This window comes from Saimiri boliviensis, chromosome 6 (genome assembly GCF_048565385.1).
Source record: "Saimiri boliviensis isolate mSaiBol1 chromosome 6, mSaiBol1.pri, whole genome shotgun sequence".
NCBI lineage: Eukaryota > Metazoa > Chordata > Mammalia > Primates > Cebidae > Saimiri > Saimiri boliviensis.
The window spans coordinates 79,890,827-79,918,512 of record NC_133454.1 but is presented as its reverse complement, the minus strand read 5'-3'; the positions used below and the strand labels follow the sequence as shown (position 1 = coordinate 79,918,512).

The 27,686-nt window shown below is 38.1% G+C and overlaps 1 protein-coding gene across 5 annotated transcripts in view; it reads left to right on the top strand.

Moving 5' to 3' along the window:
• The window catches only part of SBF2 (SET binding factor 2), a 478,855-nt gene that overhangs the window by 57,420 nt on the left and 393,749 nt on the right, over positions 1-27,686 (top strand). For 2 of the 5 annotated variants that reach the window (XM_074401080.1, XM_074401079.1), the window contains exon 1: positions 8,492-8,652. The exons of 2 other annotated variants lie outside the window; for them this stretch is intronic. In XM_074401080.1, the coding sequence (XP_074257181.1) occupies positions 8,574-8,652 (79 nt within the window). In that variant the 5' untranslated portion in view covers positions 8,492-8,573. Of the gene's footprint in view, positions 1-8,491; positions 8,653-27,686 lie in introns of those variants that run through there. One more of the 5 variants, XM_074401081.1, reaches the window with a different exon arrangement.

Sequence of the window (27,686 nt, the reverse complement as noted above, 5' to 3'; positions counted from 1 at the left end):
CACATGCACACACATATGTGCACATATACACATACATATATACATGTTTATGTGAACATACATATACATGTGTACACACATAAACATGTATGTGTGTATATATGTATAATTCAAGTCAGTTTTGTTTCTTTTGTATTCCTGCTTTGTTTGCATATTCTCATCAGTTGCTGCAAGAGTTATGTAAAAATCTTCCACTGTTACTTATTTATTTATAGTTTGTTTTTTGAGATGGAGTCTCATTCTGTCACCCAGACTAGAGTGCACTGGGGCAATCTCAGCTTACTGCAACCTCTGCTTCCCAGGTTCAAGTGATTCTCCTGCCTCAGCCTCCTGAGTAGCTGGGATTACAGATGTGTGCCACCAAGCCTGGCTAATTTTTGTATTTTTAATAGAGACGGGGTTTCACCATGTTGGCCAGGCTGGTCTCAAACTCCTGATCTCAGGTGATCCACCCGCCTTGGCCTCTCAAAGTGCTGGGATGACAGGTGGGAGGCACCACACCCAGCCATGTTATTTTGGATTTGTCTTTTTCTCTTTGTGTCTCTCAATTTTGCTTTATATCTTTTAAGGTTATACTATTAGGTACATAAGAAAATGTTAATCTTCTTGTGGAATTGAAGCTTTTTTCAATATGAAATATTCTTAAAAGCCTACTTTGAAGTTAATAGAACTATACTAGCCTTCTTTTGGTTAGTGTTTTCATGTTATTTTTTTTTTTCATTTTTGAGACAGGGCCTTACTCTGTTGCCCAGACTGGAGTGCAGTGGCATGATCATGGCTCACTGCAGCCTTGAGCACCCCAGGCTCAGGCAGTCCTCTCACCTCAGCCTCCCAGGTAGCTGGGATTGCAGTTGTGCACCACCACACCCAGCTGGTTTTTCTATTCTTTGTAGAGATAGGGTTTTACCATGTTGCCCAGGCTGATCTTGAGCTCCTGGAGTCAAGCAGTCTTCCTGCTTCAGCCCTCAAAGTGCTGGGATTACAAGTATGAGCCACCACACATCAGCCTCCATGTTATAGTTTTTGATCCTTTTATCTTTTCTGTATTCTTGTACTGTAGAATCTGATGGGAATGTTATCAGAAACAGGCTTCAAAATACTCATACCTTATGCCCATACATAGACTTATATAAGGATATTCTTAGTAGCTTTATTTGTAATAGCCCAAACCCAGAAACAGCCCAAATGTCTTTCAGTGGATTAACGGATCAACAACTTCAGGTCTCCTTATACAGTAGAAGTGACCCCCTCCCAAAGTACATACCATGTATTTACATCTAATTCGAAACAAATTATACAAACTAGTCAACAGTGACAGAAAGCAGATCATTGGTGGTTTAGGAATGTGGAGTACTAGGGTAGGAACAGGTAGAAGGCAGGGATTACAAAGATACGTAAAGAATCTTTTGGGGATTATGGTTGTGTTAATTATGTTGACTGTGATGCTGGTTTCACCAGTGTGTATACACATCAAACCTCATTTAATTGTGCATTTAAATATGTGCAGTTTATTTAACATTAATTATGCCACAGTAAACCTGAAGAAAATAACCCTGCTCAATATGTTCAAAGAAATAAAAGACAAGATAGGGACATTAGTAATTCTGTATCACCTTAATCCAGTTTTAAGTATTGAGATGATTTGAGACTGGGCAATATTCCCAGGGATAGTCAGTTTATTTTAGGTTTCCTAGGGTAGTGTTCAGTGTATGGTCTCCAAGCATCGGGTATTTAACAACATTCCCTTACTTGGCTCCAATTTTTTTTTTTTTTTTTTTTTTTTTTTTTTGAGACAGAGTCTCCCTCTGTTGCTCAAGCTGGAGTGCAGTGGCGCGATCTTGGTTCACTGCAACCTCTGTCTCCCAGGCTCAAGTGATTCTTATGCCTCAGCCTCCCAAATAGCTGGAGTAACAGGTGTATGACACCACACCCAACTAATTTTTATATTTTTAGTAGAGATGGGGTTTTTTCACGTTGTCCAGGCTGGTCTCAAACTCCTGGTGTCACGTGATCTGCCCGCCTCAGCCTCCCAAAGTGTGGCTTCAGTTTCTGTTCCACATTCCTTTGTGCCTGTCCAAAGCCCGGCTTATCTTCTAAACCTTCATCTGGATTTAAGATTGGCAGATACCCTAGGGGAAAAGTACCCCCAAATGCTGATTTTACCCCTGGGTTTTCTTTTTTCTTTCCAGATCTGTGTCCTGTAATTTATTTTCTGTTTTCTTGACTCATTAATGCCTTTAATCAGATTTATCCAGCTTTTCTAATTGTTTCCCTCAGAAATTAGTCTAAATTACTGAATATACATTACTGGAAATGAAAGTAATTTGTTTACATTCAGCACTCTTTAAACCAGGCGTGCCCAAACTGCGGTCCCCTGAGGCCATTTATCCGGCCCCTCGCCACACTTCAGGAAGGGGCACCTCTTTCATTGGTGGTCAGTGAGAGGAGCACAGTATGTGGCGGCCCTCCAACGGTCTGAGGGACAGTGAACTGGCCCCCTGTGTAAAAAGTTTGGGGACGCCTGCTTTAAACTCTTTTTTTTTTTTTTTTCCTGGAGACAGGTACTCACTCTGTTATCTAGGGTGGAGTACAGTGGTGCAATAGCTCACCGAAGGCTTGAACTCCTCTAGGGCCAGGTGGTTCTCCCACCTCAACCTCTTGAGTAGCTGGGACTACAGATGCATACTACTATGCCCAACTAATTTTTTTTAATTATAAAAAATTGTTTAATAGAGATGGAATCTTCCTGTGTTACCCAGGCTAGTTTCAAAATCTTGTCCTCAAGCAGTCCTCCTGCTTGGGCATCCCGATTTGTTGGGATTACAAGCATAAGCCACCATGTTGGACCTAAATTGAATATTATTTCAAGTGTTCTTTGTTAATTTTTGTTTGTTTATTTGTACACTTTCTGGTTATATGAGGACTCCTTTCTTTCTTTCTTTTTTTTTTTTGAGACAAGGTCTTGCCCTGTTGCCCAGGCTAGAGTGTGGTGTATGATCACAGCTCATTGCAGCCTTGACTTGACTTTCTGGGCTCAAATGATCGTCCCATCTCAGCCTCCTGAGTAGCTGGGACCACAGGCACAAATCACCACACCTAGCTAATTTTTTCTATTATTTGTGGAGATGGGGGTCTCTCTATGTTGCTTAGGCTGATATTGAACTCTTAGGCTTAGGTGATTCTCCTGCCTCAGCCTGGACTACATTTTTAGAAAGCAAATTTGCCACCTATTTTGGATGATGAATATCTAGATGCATCAGTGATTCAGTTTTCGTGTTATAGATTAACAAAGTTCTAGTACAATTTTAGTGATAGTCTTAGGATCTGGTCAGTTATAGTCATCGAGAAATTACAGTATGAACTGTAGAAATGTTAGAAGGATTGTTGATGTGAAAGTATCTTCTAATTTTTCAAAAAAGAGAAGTTTATGTAAATAGGCTTGCTGTTAGTGTTGTTAAGGGTTAAGGTTCTCAACTGCCTTTTTCTTGTCCTTTTTTTATTTTTTTTGGAGACATAGTCTCGCTCTTATTGCCCAGGATGGAGTACAGTGGCGCAGTCTTCGCTCACCACATCAGCCTCCCGGGTTCAAGTGATTCTCCTCCCTCAGCCTCCCAAGTAGCTAGGATTATAGGCATGTGCCACGATATCTGGCTAATTTTGTATTTTTAGTAGAGATGGGGGTTACTCCATGTTGACCAGTCTGGTTTCGAACTCCTGACCTCAGGTGATCTGCCTGCCTCGGCCTTCCATAGGGCTGGGATTAGAGGTGTGAGTCACTGTACCCGACCTCAATTGACTTTTAAAAAATACTTCAAGTTCACTTAAAAAAGTAAGTATAATTAGATGTATTATTGAAAAACAATAAAATGTAAATTTGTTTTTATTTATTAAATACTCAAAAATGTCAGCAGTGAGCTATGAACTTGTTATTATCTCATTTCAATCTTTATAAGTACCAGAAGGAAGGTGTTTGTATTTGAGGCTACCAGTGCTTACTCATACTTGTTTCTCCTTCCTTGGCACAAAGAATCCTATGTAGTTCTCTTTGCACATAGGAAACGTCATGTAACTAATTTTAGACAATTAAATTTTAAGAAGTGGATGTGCCAGGTCTGGGCTGAGGCATATAAGAGATACTGTACCACCTGGCCACCCATGTGCCTTTTTTATCAAGCTGTAGCCACCCTGATTTTCTTTTGTCCAGCCAACACAGTAAGCTTGTTCCCCTTGTTCTTTCATCTTTCTCTTTTCATCATAGAGAAGGAGGATTATTCCTTTGAAAAGATGACATTAAGTTGTGACCTGAATTTGAAGATAATTTTGAAGTAGAGAGTTTAAGTCCAGAGAATCTTTGATCTTACCATTTATTTGATAGGGTAGAAGTAACACAAATAAAAGCTCGCTGTTATAGCTGCACATGGAAAATTTTGCTGTTGACTAAAATCTGATAGGAACACTATCATCTTGACAAAATTTTGATCTATAAAATTTGACCTTGGAAAAATAGACTTGGTTAGGGAAAGGCAGAAATTGAGCCACCCACCCAAATTTCACTGTGATATAAGCTAACATTTAAAAAAAAAACAATATGGTTATAAAACACATTTAAATTGTTATTATAAAATGTACATGTTGAGGGATTACTCTAGCAATTCAGTGAAATGAATATTTTTAAATAAAAGAAATGGTCTAACTATGCCGTACAAAATCAAGTTAGGATATTGGCTCAGTCAGATAGGCTCAGGAAAAAAAGAGAGGCATATTTGATGTTTTTACCCTGATGTCAGGGTAAAAACATTTACAAGACCAAAATGAGGGGTGAAAACAATTAGCTCAACCAACATCTCAAATCCTCTGCATACCTGTTTTTAATAGCTTAATATACTCATATTTTATAAATTTTATTTATAGGTATGGCAGAATCTAAGGGGGCATATAAATGACAGAAATAGATGTTTGTACTAGAATTATAATTTTAAATCTGGATCTTTGAATAATATTGATGTGTCAATAGAAAATCATATGCCTGTTGGGTGCTTTGGGAAGAAGATGCTGTGGTGGAGTTAGGAGTGCAAGAAGTTGATTGAAGAACAATGTCTATGAAGGATTAATGAAAACAACATAGGGCCAGGGGAGTATCCTCACCGTGATGCAGAGTTGACAGTCTTAGCCAGCCCAATAGGGAGGCCCAGAGTAAAGATTGTATACTGAAGGAGTCCCATGTTAGGCATAAATGACCAGGCCCTAGTACTACAGCGGTGCTTAGTCATTGGTTGGGAGATATTGGGAAGATAATGGTTTTGACTGGAAAGCTGATGCAGAACCTGAAGGCTGTAACAGCTAATTAGCCTCCTTGCAGCTGAATCATAAATTCTTTCTTGAAAGGAGATCTGAGTGTTTCTATCTTTGGCTGACTTTCTAATCAAATCTTTTTTTTTTTTTTTTTGGTAGAATTATTACAGGTTGTCTAAAATAATAAAGAGTTTTTGTTTTGTGCACACACACACATTTTTTTATTAGGGTATACACCAAGAGGTTAAGAAAAAAATAAATGGATACTTTTTAGCTTAGAGATCTTAAAAATCAGTGATATAAAATGAAGATTATAAAATATGGGTTATTCATAATAGGAACACCCAGCAGTGGAGTGGAGGAGAGGACTACATACTTCTTACACTTTAAGACAGGAATAGAATTCTTCCTATACAGTTGTGATGATGATTAGAACATAATATTTATGATACATGTGAAGAAATCTTGTCAAAATATTATAAAAAGGGAGAGAATTGATAGAAATGACACGGTAACTACTTTGTAAGGAAAAATTAAAGAGCCCAATTTGTATATCAATATGAAACTTTCAAAGGGAAGATATGATGGAGTAAATGAAAAGACATGAAAATGAAAATTAGTACTAAAAATAGATCTTCATATATGGCTGATTAGCTTCTCTGGCTGAAAATATTGGCCTAAAAGGGTGGTGTAGACCATTTATGTTTTCAGGGTTTTATAGACTGCATTTGTAACCCCAGGTAACTGGAGTTACCCAGATGGCAAATTTGTACTCTTAGTTTCCCTAGAACTAGAGAAGAGAGTGTGAATAAAACATCATGAATTCATCACTCCCTATCAGAGATAATAACGTCTAATTCTTTTTTTGTAACATATTTAATTAATTAATTAATTAATTATTTTTAAAAAAAGAGAAAAAGAATTAAAAAAAAGAATGAAGGCAAGGAAGAGGAAGAGGGAGAGAGAACAGGGGTGTTGCTTTATTGCCTGGGCTAGAATCTAGTCTAAAAATGGGTATACCTATAATTTTGCTTAATAATAGAGACATAAAAAAATGAGTGAAGAAAATAACTAACAAGCAGCCAACCAATATTTCATTTAAACCTGTAAATAGGTGTGATGTGATAAGAGTGTATATATTGTGTATTTAAAGTAGAGAGTTCTATAAATGTTAATTAAGTCTACTTGTTCCAGATCTGAGTTCAAGTCCTAGATATCATTGTTAACTTTCTGTCTCATTGATCTGTCTAATACTGATGTTGAAGTCTCCCATTATTATTGTGTGGGAGTCTAAGTCTATTTATAAGTCTTATATATCTGGGTGTTCCTGTATTGGGTGCATATATTTTTAGGATCTTTAGCTCTTCATGTTACATTGATCCTTTTATCATTATATAATATCCTTCTTTGCTGCTTTAAAGTCTATTTTATCAGCAAAAATGGCAACTTCTGCTTTCTATTTATTTATTTATTTTTGCTCTCCATTTGGTTGGTAAATCTTTCTCCATCCCTTTGTTTTGAGTCTTTGTGTATCCTTGTATGTGAGATGGGTCTGGATGCAGCATACCGATGGGTCTTGGCTTTTTTTTTTTTTTTTGCCTGTCTGTGTATTTGGATTGGGAAATTTAGTAGATTTAAATTTAGAATTAATAATAATATATGTGAGTTTAATACTGGAATTTAATGTTAGCTGGCTGTTTTGCCCATTAGTTGATGTAAATTATTGATTATGTTGATGCTCTTTATTTTTCGGTATTTTTTAGAAAGGCTGATCCTGGTTGTTCGTTTCTAAGTGTAGTGGTTCTTTCAGAAGCTCTTGTAAAGCAGGCCTGGTGGTGATGAAATCTCTGAGTACTTGCTTGTTCACAAAAGATTTTATTTTTGCTTCACTTATGAAGCTTAGTTTGGCTGGATGTAAAATTCTGGGTTGAAAGGTCTTTTCTTTAAGGATGTTGAATATTGGCCCCCACTCTCTTCTGGCTTGTAGGGTTTCTGCTGAGAGATCTGCTGTGAGTCTGATAGGCTTCCCTTTGCGGGTAACCTGACCTTTCTCTCAGGCTGCCTTCAGTATTTTCTCTTTCATTTCAACCCTGGTGAATCTGGCAATTATGTGCCTTGAGGTTGGTCTTCTTAAGGAATATCTTTGTGGTGTTCTCTGTATTACCTGGAGTTGAATATTGTCCTGCCTTGCTAGGTTGGGAAAGTTTTCCTGAATAATATCCTGAAGTGTATTTTCCAGCTTGGATTGATTCTCTTCGTCACATTCAGGTACACCTATCAAACGTAGATTAGGTCTTTTCACATAGTCCCATATTTCTTGGAGACTTTGCTCATTCCTTTTTATCCTTTTTTCTCTAATCTTGTCTTCTCGTTTTATTTCATTAAGTTGGTCTTCAACCTCTGATATCCTTTCTTCTGCTTGGTCAATTTGGCTGTTAAAACTTGTACATACTTCACGAAGTTCTCGTATTGTGTTTTTCAGCTCCATTAATTCACTTATATTCCTCTCTAAATTGTGTATTCTTGTTAACATTTCATCAAACCTTTTTTCAAAGTTCTTAGTTTCTTTGCATTGGGTTAGAACAAGTTCTTTTAATTCACAGAAGTTTCTTATCATCCACCTTTTAAAGCCTGCTTCTGATAATGGAACACACTCGTTCTCCATCAGGCCTTGTTCCGTTGCTGATGTGGAACTGTGATCCCCTGTAGAGGGAGAGGCGTTCTGATTCTGGTTATTCTGAGCCTTTTTAGGCTGGTTTCTTCCTTTCCTTATAAATTTATCCATCTGTGGTCTTTATAATTACCGTCTTTGGGCCGGGCGCGGTGGCTCAAGCCTGTAATCCCAGCACTTTGGGAGGCCGAGGCGGGTGGATCACGAGGTTGAGAGATCAAGACCATTCTGGTCAACATGGTGAAACCCCGTCTCTACTAAAAATACAAAAAACTAGCTGGGCGTGGTGGCGCGTGCCTGTAATCCCAGCTACTTAGGAGGCTGAGGCAGGAGAATTGCCTGAGCCCAGGAGGCGGAGGTTGCGGTGAGCCGAGATCGCGCCATTGCACTCCAGCCTGGGCAACAAGAGCGAAACTCCGTCTCAAAAACAAACAAACAAACAAACAAACAAACAAACAAATTACCGTCTTTGTAGTTAGTTGGGTTTCTGAGTGGACGTCCAACTTGTTGATTTGCAGTGCGGGAATCTGAGCAACCCACTGCGCCGGGCAAAACAGCGGCGTTAAGATTGATGGTGCTTTTCTGACTCTGCACCAAGAACCACCGCACCATGGCAGCGGCAAAACTGCCTCACTGGCCACAAGAGTCCTGCTGGCGACCTGTGGGGCTCCTCTGCTGGGAATCTCCTGGTGCGTGAGCAACAAAAATTTGTCTGAAAGTGTTTTGTCCTTTCGTTCTCTGTGCTTTCACTGGGAGTCACAATCCCGAGCTGCTAGTGATCAGCCATCTTGGACCTCTCTCAATAATGTCTAATTCTAAATACAAAGTAGATGACTTGTCTGAAGGACTCCTATTGTTATAGAACTAACAGAATTTAGTTTGGGGAAGCTTAAAGATAGGCTTGATATTTAGGAAATAAACTTTTCCCAAATGAAAGCATCTTTTCCCTTGTCATAAAAGTAGAAGATGCTCATTTTAAAAGTTCTAAACTGGGCACAATTGTGGGTACCTATAGTCTCAGCTGCTCAGGAGACTGAGGCAGGCAGATTGGTTGAGCTCAGGAGTTCAAGACTCCAGTGAACTATGATCTCACCAGTATACTCCACCCTTGATGGCAGAGCAAGCCCTTGTTCCTTACAAAACAAAAAACAAAAAACCTCAAAACTTCAGACAAAATAAAAATATAAAAAAGCAACCTTACTACTTTCATGTAATTCTGCTGTCATTTTGGTATATGTCTTTACTGATTTTTTAAAACTACATCTGTACCACATGCAAAAAACATGTTTTGAATCTTAAATGTTACTTCATAGTATAATACTGTTTTGCAACCCCATTTTTTCATTTCTTGTGGTTTTTGGGACATCTTTCTAAGCTAATAAAGATATATGCTATTTTTAATAGCTACATTCTGTCTTAAAAAATGATAGTCTTTATTGTGACTGGATTATGATCATAAATATACCATAATTTATTTTTTAAAAATTGCCAGTGTTAAATATGCACATGATATATATGTCATTTAAATTTTTTCAATGTTTTCAGTTTTATAGTAAACAGGCTTATAAGTCTGTTCTGGCTGCTTATTTCTGTTGGATAAAATTTTAGTAATGAAAATCCTGGTTTAAAAGGCATGAATTTTTTTTAAGACTTTCAAAACATACTAGTAATCGACTCCTGTACATTTTATTTCAAGCAGTGGAGTTTATGAATGCTTTTTTCCTTTTTAAAAAGATCTCATCAGCTGTGGGCATTATCAGTTAATTTAACTTTTGCCAACCTTATTACAAATATTTGAGTCTAAAATGATGAAATGTTCTTGGGAAGAAGTTGAAATAATTTCCCTTGAGATAGTTAGAAGTAAACTGCACAAATCTTATTTTAAGAATGTTTATGGCAGAATAGATTAATGCTTTTGATAGAATTAAATAAATGAAGGCCAAAAACCCGGCACTTTTTTTCTGTTTAAAATGATATGTCATCTAGAACTTATGTAAAGATAATAAAAGACACAAAAATAGAACATTTATTAAGAAATAAGTTTCTACTTATAATAGCACAAATGCAACCAATCTGACTAACCTTTAGGGACAGAGAGTACTTCTTGTCTAGGATTTAGATGTTTACTATTTTCTTAAGAACATTCTTATACCACTTAGACAACTGTTTTGTTTTTTTTTTTCTTGATAGGGAATTGGGTTTTCAAAATGCTGCCTCTATTAAAAATATCTTTTTCATTTGCACAATTTTGTGTTCCATTTGTGTATATATGTATGTATTTTTTTATGGAAGTAGAAGCATTTTTATTTTTGTTTGTTGAAACTGTTAATATTATCAATAGTATTTTCAAATTGGTATATTTTAACATATGAGTTCATTTGGGAGATTGCCAGTGATTTGTTAAGCTTTTTAATTTATGTAAGTTAAGTTGTTTTTCATCCTAGTTCTGAGTAACATAGATTCTCAGGGACAATGAAGGGAATGTTTTTATGCTCACTTTATTTTTAATAAAAATACACTGTGAGCATTTATTTGTTAAGTCATTCTCCTCATACCTTTTATCTTCAAGATGACAAACCTATTTAAAATGAAACACTATTTGAAATGTGTGAAACTTTGAGTTTATCTTGAGCTTTCAGTTAATAAAATTTATAGACACCATTGCTTACTCTTATTTTATTAGCCATTGAGCATCCTGGTAAATCATGCAGGTATGGTTCCTGTTCTCATGGAACTGTAGGCCTGTAGGGGTCTTAGAAAATAAAAGCACAACAAAACAAAACAAAAACACCATAATTACAAAAAAGTAGTATGAAGGGAAACTGTAGTGTTAGCTAATAATGGGAAAACCTATTTTCAACCAGGTGGTCAGGATAGGTATTCTGAAGAGGTGACATACAAACTAACATGTGAAGGATTTGAAGGAACGAGCTATGTCTGCAGAGGGCAGAGTAAACCAGCTTGAGGGGACAGCCTATTAGAAAAACTTTAGGTATGAAAGAACTTGGTATGTCGAAGGAATTGAAAGGAGGCTTCCATGGCTGGAATATAGTGGGTGACATTGAGACTAGAATTGGATGAATGAGGTTGTGGTGGTAGATTATGCAGATTTTGTAAGCTTAGTAAGGAGCTTAGATTTTATTAAAAGTACAATGGGAAGCCAATGAAGGAAAGTGACTTGATATAATTTATTTTGGCTGTTCTAAGAATTACAGATGGGGAGTGGGGAGACTAATAAGAAGTGATGGTGGGCCGGATCTAGTGTAAAAGCAATAGAGATTGAGGGAAATGTGTGCGTTCAAAATATGGTTGACTATTTAACAACATGAGCTGAGACAACATGGGTCTACTTATACATGATTTTTTTCAATAAATATATTGGAAAATTATTTGGTGATGTGTGACAATTTGAAAAAACTTGCAGGTGAACTGCATAGTCTAGAAATATTGGAAAAAAATTTAAAAAGGTGTGGCTTGAATACATAAAATATTAGTAGATACCTGTCTATCTTACCATCAAATATACACAAATTTCTTATAAAAAAGTTAAAATTTATCAAAACTTATGCTACAAACACTGTAGACTATACATGACACCCTTAAGAAGTGTAAACAAATGTAAAGATGCAGTATTAAAACTGCATACAAGGTACTGTAGTGTATGCTGTAGTACTGTAATACTTTTGTAGCTACCTCCTGTTGCTACTGCAGTGAGCTCAAGTCTTGCGAATACTTGCTTAAAACACCATGTGATGCTAATCATCTCCAACTGAACAGTTCATCTTTCCAGTAAATTGGGTATGGTAGTTAAAAATGATCTCTCTTGATTATTTTTCATCATGTTTAGTTGAATAACACTATGGAACTCATACAAAGTGCCACTAGCAACTCTGGAAGTGTTCCTGAGAAACAGGCAAAAGTCATGCCATTACAAGAAAAAGTTTAATTGCTTGATATGTGGCGTAGATTGAGGTCTGACACTTTAGTTGCTCACTCTTTCAGACAGAGATTCATTTATAAACAGATGACATAAACTTTCAGTATTGATAAATACAGTACAACACTACAAATGTGTTTTCTCTCCCCTATGGTTTTAAAATATTTCTTTCTCTAGCTTACTTTATTATAAGAATACAGTATATACACATATAACATGCAAAATATGTGTTAATTGTTTATCAGGAAGGCTTCTGTTCAGTATTAGGCTATTAGTAGTTAAGTTGTTGAAGAGTTAACAGTTATGCACAGATTTTGACTGCTCTGGGGGTCAGGGTTCCTAACACCCTAGTTGTTCAAGGGTCAACTGTATATTTAGGAGATTAAAATGACAGGACACATTCAGGATTTAAATACGGGACAGGAGGGAAGCATAATTGACTTCGGTATTTCTAGTTTGTTAGATTTTATATAGTCAGTGAGTACATAAAAGTATTAACAAATGATGTGTCTACTGAGTTACTTTTATTTGTATTCTTGGTTTTATAAAATGAATACAACTTGTAAATACAGTTTGAGAGGTAGACAGACTGATAGCGTAAATATAAAGATCTACTCATAAAACATCTCTGAAGATGTAGCATAAATTAATAAAAACAATTTATGCATAAGGTTATTGAAACACCTTTATTGCCTAAAGGACATTATCTGTCCTAGGTAATTAACCCATTTATGCCTAGTGTCCCATTACTGGAAGGCTAAGTTTGTGGGAGTTATTTATATCCTACTGCTGAAGGTCATCGCCAAAGTCTGATTTTTCACAAAAGAAATTTACAACCTTCCAACATAAATGGATTAATAAATGTTTGTTGAATTAATGAGTGTATTTTAAGACATATCTGTTGCTCTCTTTCTTTCTGAAGACTTGAGTTTCCATATCAGCCTTCAGAAATCTTTTATATTTTATGTGCAGACTAACCATGTGGCTCTGTTCCTTTTTCCCCCTAATTCGTTTTTTCTGAGTTCTTCAAATTCAGTAATTTTACTGATCTGTTTTCAAGTGTATTTTTTTCTCTGTCATTTTCATTCTGCAGTTAAGCCATCAGTGAATGTTTTTATTTTAGATATTGTATTTTTCAGTTCTAGAATTTCTACTTTGTTATATTTTACGTTTTTATTGCTTTGTTAAAGTTAAGCAGAATCATAATAGTTGCTTGAAAATCTGTGCTGATTCCAACATCTGGATTATCCTGGAGTTAGTAGTCTATTGGTTTTCTTTGCTTTTGAAAATTGGCCACTTTTTCCTGATTTTTTTTATATGTCAGGAATTTTAGATTTTGTTTTGGATATTGGGACTATGAAGTTGTGGAGCCTCTGAATTCCATTATATTATTCCAAAGAGTGTTAATGCTTTTGTTTAGCAGGTCATTAACATGATTGGACACAAATTGCAAGCTCTGTCTCTTGAGCAGTAGTTCTTAGTTCAGTTCTTTTATCTCTACCTGGACTACTTGCCGTCTATTCTTTGCCTTTTTAATTCAGGGGTCAGCCAGAAATTTCTACAGAGTTTGTAACTAGATTTTGTGTCTCTTCCTTTCTGGGTCTCTTCTTTCTAGGGTATGTCTCTCACTTTCTAGCAACCACGGTCTCTCTGAACTCTGTCCTTTGATTCTTCAAGATAGTAAAACAATGGGGTTTATCTTAGAGTTTTAGGCACTTGGTGTAGTGACTAAACTGCTGGAACTGCTCTCAGGCCAAAAGTTGTAGATGGGAAATTTACCTAATACCACACTCTTCCAAGTATTGACTGTCCTCTAATATTTACCTGCTTTTGGTCAGTCTTCAGTGCCGACAGGTAGCTGATTTTTATTTTTTCTTCAGAATTTATAGTTGTTACCTGTGGAAAGGTTAACCTGGTAGGTGTTTACTCAGCCATAGCAGAAGCAGAATTCTCTCTTGTTCCTTTTTGTATAGGGAAATTCCCTTCATGATTGTGCCCCCTAATGTAGATACTAGCTTTGTATCTGTATTACACATAAATTAGTTGAGAAATTGTCATTTTGAATATCACTATTATAAAGTGCTTGACTTGTGAGAAAAGCTACAGCTCTTAAGAAATAACAGTCTTGGCTGGGCATAGTGGCTCACGCCTGTAATCCCAGCAGTTTGGGAGGCTAAGGCAGGCAGACACTTAAGGTCAGGAGTTCAAGACTAGCCTAGCCAACATGACAAAATACTGTCTCTGCTAAAAATAGAAAAATTAGCTGGGCATGGTGGCTCACACCTGTAATCCCAGCTACTTGGGAGGCTGAGACAGGAAAATCACTCAAAGTCGGGAAGCAGAGGCTGCAGTGAGCCAATATCATGCCATTGTACTCCAGCTTGGGCAGCAGAGTGAGACATTTCAATTAAAAAAAAAAAAAAGGAAGTAACAGTCTAGTAAGGAAGACAGTTAGGCAAATAGAAGATAGTAGTGAAGGTGAAAAAAACCTTGATAAAAGATATAAACTATGAAGAACACAGGAATGGAAGCTTAACCCAGTCTGACAGGAAAGAGAGGAGATGAAAGAAGTCTTTCTAGAAGAGGTGATTTCTGTGTTTTATCTGTGTATGAGAAATAGGATATGCCAGGTGAGGAATGAATAAAGGGCTTTCTAGGAAGAAGAGAGAAGAACACAAATATGTACATGGGGGACTAAGAGCGAATGACCTGTTGGAGCAATTGCAAGTAGTTTTGGTGTGCCACAATATAGGATATATATGGGGACAGGGGGAACTGTCAAAATATGAGGCCAGAGAAGTTAAACTGGAGCCCGATGATTAAAGGCCTTAAATGTCATGTCAAGGACTTTGAACTTTAAATCATAGATAGTGGGAACCTATTGATGCATTTTAAATGTGAGTATAATTTCAAATTTGCATGTTAGAATGATTACTTTGGTAGCAATGTACAGGGTAAGAAATGGGAGGTAGGGATGCCAAGTCAGGCAAGAAATTATGAAAGCCTAAGGGAATGGTGGTAAAAAAGAGGGATGAACTCGTATGAGAATTTAGCAATTAGAAGCTGTAGGTCTTGGTAATAGATTTGTTGTATGTGCTATAAATGTTAATGAACAAGAAGTCTAGAATTATTGGAAGTATGGTTTGGCTGTGACCCCACGTAAATCTCATCTTGAATTGTAGCTCCCATAATTCCCGTGTGTCAACAGAGGGACCCAGTGGGAGGTAATTGAATTACGGGGGTGGGGTATTTCTTTCTCATGCTATTCTCATGATAGTAAGTCTTATGAGATGTGATGGTTTTATAAAGGGGAGTACCCCTGCACAAGCTCTCTTGCCTGCCACCACATAAGATGTTTTTTTGCATTTTCTTTGCCTTCCGCCATAATTGTGAGGCCTCCTGAGCCATGTGGAACTGTGAGTCTGTTAAACTTCTTTCCTTTATAAATTACCCAGTGCCAGGCATGTTTTTATTAGCAGTGTCAAACAGTAAATTGGTACTGAGGTAGTGGGGTTCTGCTGTAAAGGTACCTAAGAATGTGGAAGCATCTTTGGGTCTGGGTAACAGGCAGAGGTTGGAACAGTTTAGAGGGCTCAGAAGAAGACAGGAAAATGTGGGAAAGTTTGGAACTTCTTGTAGACTTGTTGAATAGCTTTGACCAAAATGCTGAAGGTGATATGGACAATAAAATCCAGGCTGAGGGTGGTCTCAGATGGCAATGAGGAACTTGTTGGGAACTGGAGTAAAGGTCACTCTTGCTATGCAAAGAGACTGGCGGCATTTTGCCCATGCCCGAGAGGTCTGTGGAACTTTGAAATTGAGAGAGATGATTTAGGCTACCTGGTGGAAGAAATTTCTAAGCAGCAGAGCATTCAAGAAAAAGCAGAACATAGAAATTTGGGAAATTTGCAGACTGACAATGCAATAGAAAAGAAAACCCCATTTTCTGGGGAGAAATTCAAGCTGGCTGTAGAAATTTGCATAAGTAACAAGGGGCCAAATGTTAATCACCAAGACAATGGGGAATATGTCTCCAGAGCATGTCAGAGACCTTCCAGGCAGGCCCTCCCATCACAGATTCAGAGGCCTAGGAGGAAAAAATGGTTTCCTGGGCCAGGCCCAGGGCCCCTGCAGTGTGCAGCCTAGGGAGTTGGTGTCCTGCATCCCAGCCACTCTAGCCATGGTGAAAATGGGCCAAGGTACAGCTCAGGCCATGACTTCAGGGGTGCAAGCCTCCACCCTCGGCAGCTTCCATGTAGTGTTGAGCCTATGGGTACATAGAAGTCAAAAATTAAGATTTGGGAACCTCTACCTAGATTTCAGAGGATGTATGGAAACTCCTGGATGTCCAGGTAGAAGTTTGCTGTGGGGGTAGAGTCCTCATGGATAACCTCTGCTAGTGCAGTGCAGAAGGGAAATGTGAGGTCAGAGCCCCCACACAGAGTCCCCACTGGGGCACTGCCTAGTGGAGCTGTGAGAAGAGGGCCACTGTCCTCCAGACTCCAGAATGGTAGATCCACTGACAGCTTGCATCATGGACCTGGAAAAGCCACAGATAATAACAGCCCATGAAAGCAGCCAGAAGCGGGGCTGTACCCTGCAAAGCCACAGGGATGGAGCTGCCCAGGGCTGTGGGAACTCACCTCTTGCATCACTGTGACCTGGATGTGAAACATGAAGTCAGAGAGGATCATTTTGGAACTTTAAGGTTTAATGACTGCCATATCATATGTCAGACTTGCATGGGGCCTGTAACCCCTTTGTTTTGGCCAATTTCTCACATTTAGAATGGGTGTATTAACCCAATATCTGTATCTCTATTGTATCTAGGAAGTAACTAACTTAACTTTTGATTTTACAGGCTCATAGGCAGAAGGGACTTAGATGAGACTTCGGACTGTGGATTTTTGAGTTAATGCTGAGATGAGTTAATTCTTTGGGGAACTGTTACATGATTGGTTTAGCAATGTAAGGACATGAGATTTGAGAGGGCCAGGGGTGGAATGATATGGTTTGGCTATGTCCCCACCCAAATCTTAGCTTTGAATTTTAGCTCCCATAATTCCCATGTCATGGGAGGGAATCTGGTGGTAATTGAATCATGGGGGGTGGGGTGGAGCATCTTTCTCATGTTGTTCTTGTGGTAGTGATTAAGTCCCATGAGAGCTGCTGATTTTATAAAGAGGGGGGTTCCCCTGCATGCACTTGCTTGCCTTTTGCTGTGTAAGATGTGACTTTGCTCCTCATTTGCCTTCCACCGTAATTGTGAGGCCTTCCCAGCTATGTGGAACTGTGAGTCCATTAAACTTCTGTCCTTTATAAATTAACTAGTCTTGGTTATGTCTTTATTAGCAGCGTGAGAACAGACTAATACAGAGGTTATCCTTCCCTTCACAGATTAATATAAAATAGAGTAATACCTCTCTAGAGCTTAGAGTTTTTTCTCTCATAAAAATTATCAGGAAGTAGCAGAACATTTTGGCCTCTGGTAGAGTCATCTCATCATCTCTGACTTATAGCAATTTTTTTTATTTTATAGCAGTGATACTTTAGAACTAATAAATAGAAGAAACTAAAGTTGTCAGGGGTTATTTGCTTTTTATTGTCTTTTGTAATCACAGATTTGCTACTTATTTTCTACCATGTTATAGCATTAGTAACCGTTTTATTAAGCTACTTGTGTGTGTTTTGTTTTGTTTTTTGTAAACAACACAGTCATTAAACAGAAGAATGTAAAGTAAAAAGTGTCCTTTCCAAGAAAAAAAGGAATAATCTTTTTGCACACTCAGTCCTACTTTCTCAAAATAAGACCTCTTTTCAGTCAGTTTTTGTTCTGTTGGTGGCTGCTTTACCAAGTAATAAATATACTGGACAACTTTAAACAGCATCTGTTAGTTCTCCAATATGAAGGATGGAGAATTTTGTATATTTAATAACAGTCTTCTTCTACCTCCCTATATCTGTTTGCTGTGTTAATATTGTCAGTCTAGAGGATACTTTATTACATTAAATAATATCATTAAACCTCTATTTTTCGAATTAGCAAATGTGTAGTGTCCATTGATTACCTTCTTTGAAAGACAAGGAAAGTGATATACTTATACTTTCTATTTTTAGCTCCTGTATTATTTGTGGTGATTTTTTTTTTTTTTTTTTTTTTTTTGAGACGGAGTTTCGCTCTTGTTACCCAGGCTGGAGTGCAATGGCGCGATCTCGGCTCACCGCAACCTCCGCCTCCTGGGTTCAAGCAATTCTCCTGCCTCAGCCTCCTGAGTAGCTGGGATTACAGGCATGTGCCACCATGCCCAGCTAATTTTTTGTATTTTTAGTAGAGACGGGGTTTCACCATGTATGGTCTCGATCTCTCGACCTCGTGATCCACCCGCCTCGGCCTCCCAAAGTGCTGGGATTACAGGCTTGAGCCACCGCGCCCGGCGTGGTGATTTTAAAAATTTCTCATTTAGGCATTTATTTGTATGATTTAAATCTTTGCATTTTTCTAAGATGAGTTTGATTTTTTATCTTTTTCTACTTTTTAACCCTTTTAGAAGTTCTTACTCTGAAACAATTCTACATTCCTTAAATTGTTTCACTTTAGTTGAACACTATTAGGGATTAAAGTAGTCTATGATGGGAATACTAGTTCCATTAGAGAGGATTGGAAAATTATGATTATGGCCTTCAAACAGCTGAGAAGCTATCATGTTAAAGAAGGAATAGATATATTTTTTCTTATTTAGGTGACATCAGTTGGTAAGAGTACTTCAAGAAGATTTTCCTTACTCAGTGTAAGGAAAAAGAAAGTTTTAAAATGATTTAGATCAGGCGTCCTCAAGCTTTTTACACAGGGGGCCAGTTAACTGTCCCTCAGACCGTTGGAGGGCCGCCACATACTGTGCTCCTCTCACTGACCACCAATGAAAGAGGTGCCCCTTCCTGAAGTGTGGTGGGGGGCCGGATAAATGGCCTCAGGGGGCCGCATGCGGCCCGCGGACCGTAGTTTGGGGATGCCTGATATAGATCGATAATCCCTCAACCTTCTCTTAGCATCATTTTAATTTTTTTCTTTTATGTCTTAGAGTAAAGTCCTATTGGAGAAGATTACGTAACTGTTTGCCTTTACCCACTTAAAGATTTTGAGTAAGATATTGTGGAAGCGTAGGGGAGGACCACTCAGTCTAGGGGCACAAGGTGTCAGGAAACATTCCTAAAAGGAGATGACACTTTAATGTGTGTAAATATTAACCTGGTAATAGGAGAGATGGAGGTGAGATTAAAGAGGAGAATGTCTACAGAAGGGACAGTATACGCAAAAGCAGATAAATGAGTTTGAATGGACCTGACTTACTTGAGGAGCTATAAATAGGTTGTTGAAACTAGAGTACTGTTAAGGACATAGATGAGCATTTGGTAAGTCAGATGGAAATTCAGCCGTTATCCTGAATGTGATGAGAAGTCAAATTAAGTGGAGTAACATGCTATATAAATTCTGGTACATTGGGGAAAATGATTTGAAGTAAACAACAAATGAAGTCAGGGAGAGCAGTTATGAAGGTATTGTAGTAGTCTGTGCAAGAAATGATAATGATTCATTGTAGTAAGGGTGGGGAAAAGTTGCAGTTTAAAATCGTAAGAGGTATATGGTTTTTGTTTGTTTGTTTGTTTGTTTGAGTGAAGTTCTTGCTCTGTCCCCCAGGCTGAAGTGCAGTGGTATGGTCATGGCTCACTGCAGCCTTGACTTCCTGGGCTCAAGTGATCCTCCCACCTTGGTTGTTATTAATGCAGAGGATTTTCCTTTTTTGAACTTGAGATGATTACACAAAGAGGTTCTTACAAGGTGACATTTACCTTAGTCTAGAAACTGTATTTCAGTAATTCAGGTTCAGGAAACTGCATTATTGATAGGTTAAAAATGCAGGAATGCAATAATTGATAGGTTATATCTCTTGGAGAATGTCTTTTTAAGATGACAATGAGAAACACAGCTTCCAGAATGAGAGTGCCTAATAGTCTTCTTGGCTAGTAAATTTTCTTCCCCTATAGGCTGCTTTGTTTTCTGGACATGATTTAGGTTCCACCCTTCATATACACTTTGATTTGGAAGCGAGCCACATGGGGAAAGAGAGAGAAGATGTGGGCTTAGCTTATGAGAAAAATAGAATGGTTCTGAGCTAGTAGCTTGTATGGCAGCCTTCTCATTTAGCAGTAGCTTTCTAATTTTGCAACTTCTACAGGAGCTTCCTTGCTTGCCAGCTTCCTACAGTGATGGTACCAGCCTCTGTGATTGTGGCTGAGGCAAAGTGGTTCTGTGGGCTCGGAGATACTTCTAGGAGCTCAGTCACTCTAGACTCTGCCTCTCTAATATTTCCAGTGATTTTTGTGAGCATCTGATTCTTATCTTAAACCCCCTATTTGCTTAAACTACCTGGAGTGGATTCTGATCCTGGACCCTTAAATTGGTATAAAACTGTTTGGGGCAACAAATCCTCAAGGAATATACAAGGGTCACTGGTAACCAGTTTGTGGCACCTAATGGTTTTTCATCTATGGTTGCCTGGGATGAAGTACCTGTGAAGGCAAAGCTTTGCTAAACCGATTATGCATTTTAGGAGGCAAAGGAATGTAAAGATAGGAGAGGATTGGCTGTTTTTAACTCCACTGTAGAGTTTAAAGCAGTGGTTCTCAACATGGGGTGATTTTGCTCTCCAAGGAATATTTGGAAATGTCTGGTGACATTTTTAGTTATCAGAACTGTGGGAGGGGAGTGCTACTGGTATCTAGTGAGTAGAGACCAAGAATCCTGCTTCACAGGATTGTCATCTCACTGCAACAACAAGGAATTACCTGGCCCAAAATGTCAATAGTGTTTAGTTTGAGAAATTCTGGGCTAAATTTTTAAATCTCAGCTGAAGTTATGGTTAGAGTACTAAGGAATTTGGTGATTGGCTTAAAAAAGTTTTTTATGTCTTATAACTAACTCCAGGGCTGTCATAGCCTAAATCAGGTACAGACGCTGATCCAACAAGTTATTTAACTGTGTTCAGTGTAGACTGAACTCAGAGCTTCACTGGATTTCATCAGTGTGAGTTGGGTTATTGACTGGGAGAGAGTGAGGTTCTAGGGATTGGAATCATAACATGGAACCATTTGAATGACTACAGGTATTCTTAACCTGTGGTTTGTACTGATACTGAGTCTCCCTTGACAGCAGAAGTAGCAGCTTCTCCTTTGAGTGATGCTTAAAGATGCTGTAATGACTTCAGCTTGTTGAGTGATAGCTTTTTTAATTCCCATTCCCACCACCTTTTGGCCTCTAGAACGATAGCTAGAGTCAGATCCCAGGAAGTTTAAGGGGCCAACCTCATGATGAAAGACAAGTTTTATGCATCAAAAGAATTGCAAGAATTTTACTAGTTTATGTTAGCAAAAACTTATGCAATAGATATGAAATCAAATGCAAAGAGGTGCTGGACCAGGAAAGGAGGAATCTACTTTTAGTTTGGGCTGAATCTACTAATGTAGATTCATCTATGAGAGATTTTAGATTTGGTTCTTGCTCAAGCAGCTGGGACTGGTTCTAATTGTCTGCTTGTTTGCTTGACTGAAATGTGGATTCAGTAGTGACCTACATTGAGTAAAGTTGAGATGCCAAACTTGAGGAATTAGGAATGCTGCGTGGATTTATTTTGTGTAGCTGGTTTCCTTACTCTCTAACTAAGTACATACCCCAAGACAGATGTTCTTTACTACCTTTAAGAAAATACAACAGTGAGAGAAATGCTGGCATGCTTAAAAAGTACTGTAGTGGCTGTCTTCTCTGATCTCGGTAAGAATGTAAGAGATGCTGCTACAAAATGAGCTTTCTGAATTCAGTGGACTCCTGGAATGGCCGAGGCAAGTAACAGAACTTAACCATCAGACTCAAGGTAGGCATGGTTAATATAGTATGCAAATTAATCAAAGAGTTCCTAGGACTGACATGGAAGGGCAGCTCACTAAAGTCTTGATCCAGCTACCGAAACTAAACAAACAGAAAAAAACAGAACACTTTAGGTCTAATGGATATAGAATTGATTTTAGGTCTCCATAATGTCTACTACCTATAGCTTTATCACTTCACAGATCTAGAACTCTTTGAAGAAAAAAAAAAGAGGCAGGGTACCTTCCTTTGAGGAAGGACTTTGTGATAATATCACAGGTAGGCACAATTAATTTTCTTCATAGCCTTCCCTAAAGAAAGGGATCTTTGGTTATTTATGAGCATAACTGTTCATCAGAAGGCAAATTCTCAAAACTTTCAGGGGTTATTGGAACCTGTGCAAATGATAACTCCCAGTGACTCAGGACACCATTGTGTTCCATGAGGCAGATTGGGAGTTTATGGAAATCAAGTATGGAATGGAGCTTTGACTTGAAATTATTTAATAGTGGACCTGATGGGTCCGTGAATTTGTACTGTGGTTATATCTTGTTTCTTACTGCAGGTTTGGAATAAATATGTTAAACAGGTGGAAGAATCCCCAAATTAGTTCCCATATTCATGAGTTAATGGGCTTTATGGTAGGAAGAGCCAGTGTAACCCCCTGAAGTTCTTTTTACCAAAGCAGTCTCATATCCTGAATCTCAGAGATTAGTGCCATATTAAAACCTTGAAGGATTCAGCCTTCATTAACTGTTGTTTTACCTATGCAGAAGATTTTGGAGAGTGATGATGTATTATCATAAGCTTCTTATACTACTCCAATTGTATCTTCTGTTCCACATGTGGTCTTTTTGCTAGAAACAGAACCTGGCACTTGGTAGTTAGCTATTGATATATCAAATGCCTTACTGAATCTAATTAACAGAGAACATCAGGAATACCCAGCAATGTAGTACACTGTCATCATACTGCCTCCATGGTTAGGTCAGCATTTTAGCTCTGTGCCATCATTTAGTCTGTAGGGATTTTGTTCATCTCACTGTTCCCCAGTACACCATCCTGGTCCCCTACAGTGATGACATCATGCTGATTGACAGGACATTGTGATAGAGAACTAGCAAGTACCTTAGATCCTTTGTAAAGACACAGCTGATGATAGGACATGAAGTCCATAAAAAATTTGAGGACCTGACACCTTAGTGGAATTTCTGAGGTGTTTTGGGATATATTGGGATGTCCTTTCTGAAGTAGAAGATAAGCGACTGCATCTTGTATTCACTGCCACCAAAAAGAAGCATAGTAACTGGTGGGTCTCTCTGGGTTTGAAGTCAGGAGATACTAAATTTTAAGTGTACTGCTCCAACCTCTTTACTCAACAATCCATGAAACTGCAATTTGGTTGCTATGTGGAATTTGTGGCAGGCTGTAACAGGAGAATCACAGTGAGGGCGCCTTCATTTTAGAGCTAACTGTACCTTTTCTAAAAAAGCTTCTGACTTGTAATATGTCACAGAGAATGAATTCCTGAATACTGGATACCAGTGACATGAGGATGCATAGCAGTGTGACATCATCAAATAGAAGTGGTATACCTGGGATTGGGCAAAATGCAAGTACTGAAAGTACACGTACATTAAGCAAGAAGGAGGCTCTTTTTTTTTTTTTTTCTGAGACAGAGTCTCACTCTTACTGCCTAGGCTGGAGTGCAGTGGTGTGATCTTGGCTCACTGCCAACTCTGCCTTCTGGGTTCAAAGGATTCTCCTGTTTCGACCTCCCAGGTAGCTGGGATTACAGGCACATGCCACTACATCCAGCTAATTTTTATACTTTTCACAGAGATGGGGTTTCACCATGTTGGCCATACTGGCCTCGAACTCCTGACTTCCGGTTATCCACCTGCCTCAGGCTCCTGAGGGACTGGGATTACAGGTGTGAGCCACCCTACCTGGCCACAAGAGGTTTTTTTCTATATTAAGATCCCTCTCAGAACCCCATGGCTTTATTCCTGGGGAGTTTGCTCTGTTCCTGGTTAACGGATGGTTCTACACGATGTTTTGGCACCCATCAGACTAAGAGCAGATTCTTGTAGAAATGGCCATTGCCTCCTAATACCTATTTTTTTCCTCCTTCTTTAGAAATAAAACTCTTGTTTTTTAGCAGGGCAATTATCACTTAACTAAGAGACTCCCTTGCTATTGGGTGTAGTCATGTGACAAGGCTTCAGCAAGTGATATGTAAGTGAAATTGTTCTTCCAGAAATTCTCTTTAAAATATTCTATACCTTCCCCCTTTCTCCTCCTTCTTGTCTCCCTCATCCTCCTTTCTTCCTCTTTTCTTCTTTCTTTTCTTCTTCTTTGTGTGTATATGTGAGGCAGGATAAGGTATTGTTCTGTTGCCCAGGCTGGAGTGCAGTGGAGCAATCTTGGCTCATTGCAGCCTTGACTTCATAGACTCAAGCAATTCTCCCACCTCAGCCTCCGGAGTAGCTGGGACCACAGTTGTACGCCACCACATCTGGCTAATTTTTGTGTTCTTTTTGTAGAGATTGGGTTTCACCATGTTGCCTGGGCTGGACTAGAACTCCTGGGCTTAAGTGATTCTCCCGCCTCTGCCTCCCAAAGTGGTTGGGATTACAGGCATGAGCCACTATGCCCAGCTTCCTTCCTTCCTTCTTGATTTCTACGTGAAACATGGATGTGATGTTTGGAGTTCTAGCATGCATATGAAACCATGAGAATGAGGGTCTAAACCTGTAGATAGTGGAGTGATGAACCTGAAGAAGCTGGATCTTTGAGACCGTAGATCTGACATTGATCCTGAATGTTGTCTTTGAGACACCTTTTTTATGAGAGGAAATAAACTTTTATCTTGCTTAAGCTATTAATATATTAGGTTTTCTGTCATATGCAGCTAAACATAATCCTAATGGGTACACTGAATGCTTAGATGAATAAGGTGCCATTCTCTGAGAGAGAGAATGGAGGGGGAGAAGATTCAGGTTTTGTAGAAATGATTGAAAATCTCACTTTGGTCATGATTAATTTGTTGTGTTTATGGAAATGCTTAATGGGGGTACAAATACCATTGGGAGCTTGAGAAATAATCTGTTTTATGTGTTAGGAGAAGGAAATGATTATCTTCCAAAGAGTAAAACATTAAGGAAAACATCCGGTAGTAAAGTATATTATAACCAGCCTCATAACTTGTTTGAACACATAAACGATCTGTAATTCTTTTTGCAGGATAGGAAGTTTGAGTTTGAGAAGAGCTGAGCAGAAAACATAAGGCTTGGATTATATGTGCTGTAGATGCTCCAGGGTGAACCTTGAGTTGCAGATAGGAAGTTAGAGATGGAAAAAAAAAAAAAAAACCCAGAAATTTGTGGAGAGGAGAGCATTGTAGGCAGGGGACATTTTTAAACTGTATTTGAAAAGAAGAAATTTGTCACCTGTAATTCTGTAATTGGAAAGGCCTAATTGATTTGGAAGGCACAGGTTGCTGGAGCACTAAGGATTTTTGTATCTTCTCCTTTATTGACTTAGGTTTCGGGAATACTTTGATAAGGACACGTAGAATGAATTTCAGTGAGAAATTTATGTGTATTGTGTTCAGCTGCATTATGCAACAGATACGAATTTCTTGTTTAAGGAAGATTAACATGACGGCCTTTGCTGTTTTTCAATCAATAACTTTTCTCCCTAGTTAAAAAATGTTGTATTTTAAAAATCTGTGCTGAAACTAAGCACTTGCTATGTACTAGTCTTATCTTCAGCTGGAGGAAAACTTAAATTTAACTTAAGCATAGTGAAAGTGATACAGTTAAGTCACAGCAGAGAATTGTGTTTTAAATTTTCAGTTGTCTTGTTCTGAAAGGATCAATGTTTTATAGATACTACCAATATATTAATGTTTTTAAAGCTGTTTCTAAGAAATTTGTCTGAAATTTTAATGTGGGAATGTTTTCTCTGCTGAATTATCAAGGGAGGCTAAATATTCTGTGGTACAATGGTAATACATTTTTGTACCTTGATAGGCATAGATCTATGATAATACTGTAGAAATTGCCAAAAAAAACACCCTTTTTTATTCTCCCTTTGCCCCTCTACCTATATTCTTTCTTGCCCCACGTCTTCGCCACCTCCTTTACCCCTCCTTTGTTGTAAAGTTATTTTCTCAGAATTACGTAATAAGCATGTGTTTGTAAATTTTGTTTGGTTCATGATAACTGTAACCAGTTCAGAAAGAGGTTTCTTATTCTACATCATACAAAATGAAAGTGTTTATGAAGTAGCTAGGAGTTCTTTGCCAGCAGAGAAGTTATTGAGGCTTAGTTTAAATTGGCATAATTTAAACTGGTGGTTTTCCTAACAAGGTAATCTATCTGGAGGAGATTTTGGTCTGCTTTGAATCAGCAATCATAGTTTTATGCCATCTAGTGGTAGACGTGTGTATTTCACATTTTCTGTTGGTTTATCATGCCTAGAAGTTTAGAGCCAGGAGGGACCTAAGATCACTTTACAAGTGGGAGACCAAGGCTCCCAGAAGTTAGAGGATTTGCTTAAGGTAATCAGTTAGTGACAGAGCTAAGATAAGCCTCAAATCCCCTGATTACCAATGTAGTATTCTTTTCAAAACATTGTACTGTTTTTCTTGAGGACTTCCTTAGGTTAGTTTGAGGATATCAACCATGGGAAGATATTTATATTTTAGGTTATTTCTGTTTATTCATACTTACCATTGAATAGCTTTAATGTAGTGCTGTTTTAATAGGCCCTTGTGCTCAGAATATAAGGGAAATTGATATTATATTTACCTTTGATAAGACACAGTAGTTGTCTTTAAGTAAATAACTGCGTGTGAGAGAGGATTGAGCTTGTTTTCCATTTGCTACAGTGAGAACAAATATGAATTATTATGTCTTTGGGCTTGTCTTTGTGTGGTCTAGTTTTTTGTTTTTTGTTTTCCATAGAAAAGGAAATATTAGGAGAGAGGGCCCTAGGACTAAACTTATCTGTTAAGGTCATACTCCGATGAAGTTTTGTGTTGAAAAAAGATTTAATTCTGGCAGTGCCCTCTGGTCCCTCCTTTCCCCACCACTGCCATAGTTTAAGCTAAAAGTTGCAAATCAGGCAAGCAGTAAACTTCAAGGACAGAGAAGTTTTAAGCAATCTTAAAGGTTTTTGGAATAAGGATGAAGAATATTGCCCTGGGAAGAAGTTTAGAGTCAGTTGACACCAGCTATTGGACTGGAGAAGTGTTTGAGAACTAGATTTAGGATGACTTGGTTTTGTGTTTCTGGTTTGCCACTGATGCTCCAGTATTGCTTCTTTTGTTATTTCAATTCTGTATAAACAACTCCCTTCAGCCAATCTTCAATGTTAATTTAGGATTGTTTGTTTGTTTGTTGTCCAGGAATGTCTGGATTTTCCTTTCATTCCTTAAGGGTAGTTTTGCTGGAAATAGAATTCATAGTTGTTAGTTCTTTCTTTCAGCACTTGAAAAATGTGCCACTTTCTTCTGTCCTTCATCGTCTCTAATGATAAATTTGCTGTCATTTGAATTGATGTCATCCTGTAGGTAAAATGTTTCTGGTTTCTTTTAAGACTTCTTTGTTTTTAATTTCACAAGTTTAATAATGATGTGTCTTAGTGTAGATTTCTTTGAGATTCATTCAACTTTTTGAATATGTAGTTTGGTGTTTCACCAAATTTAGGAGTGCTTTACCCATTATTTCTTTGAATATTCTTTCAGTTCCCTCTTTCTCTTCTCTTTTCTGGGACTCCAGTGATATGAATAGATCTTTTTTTATGGTCTATGGATCTCCCATGGGGCTCCAGTGTTCTGTTCTTTATATTTTAATTTA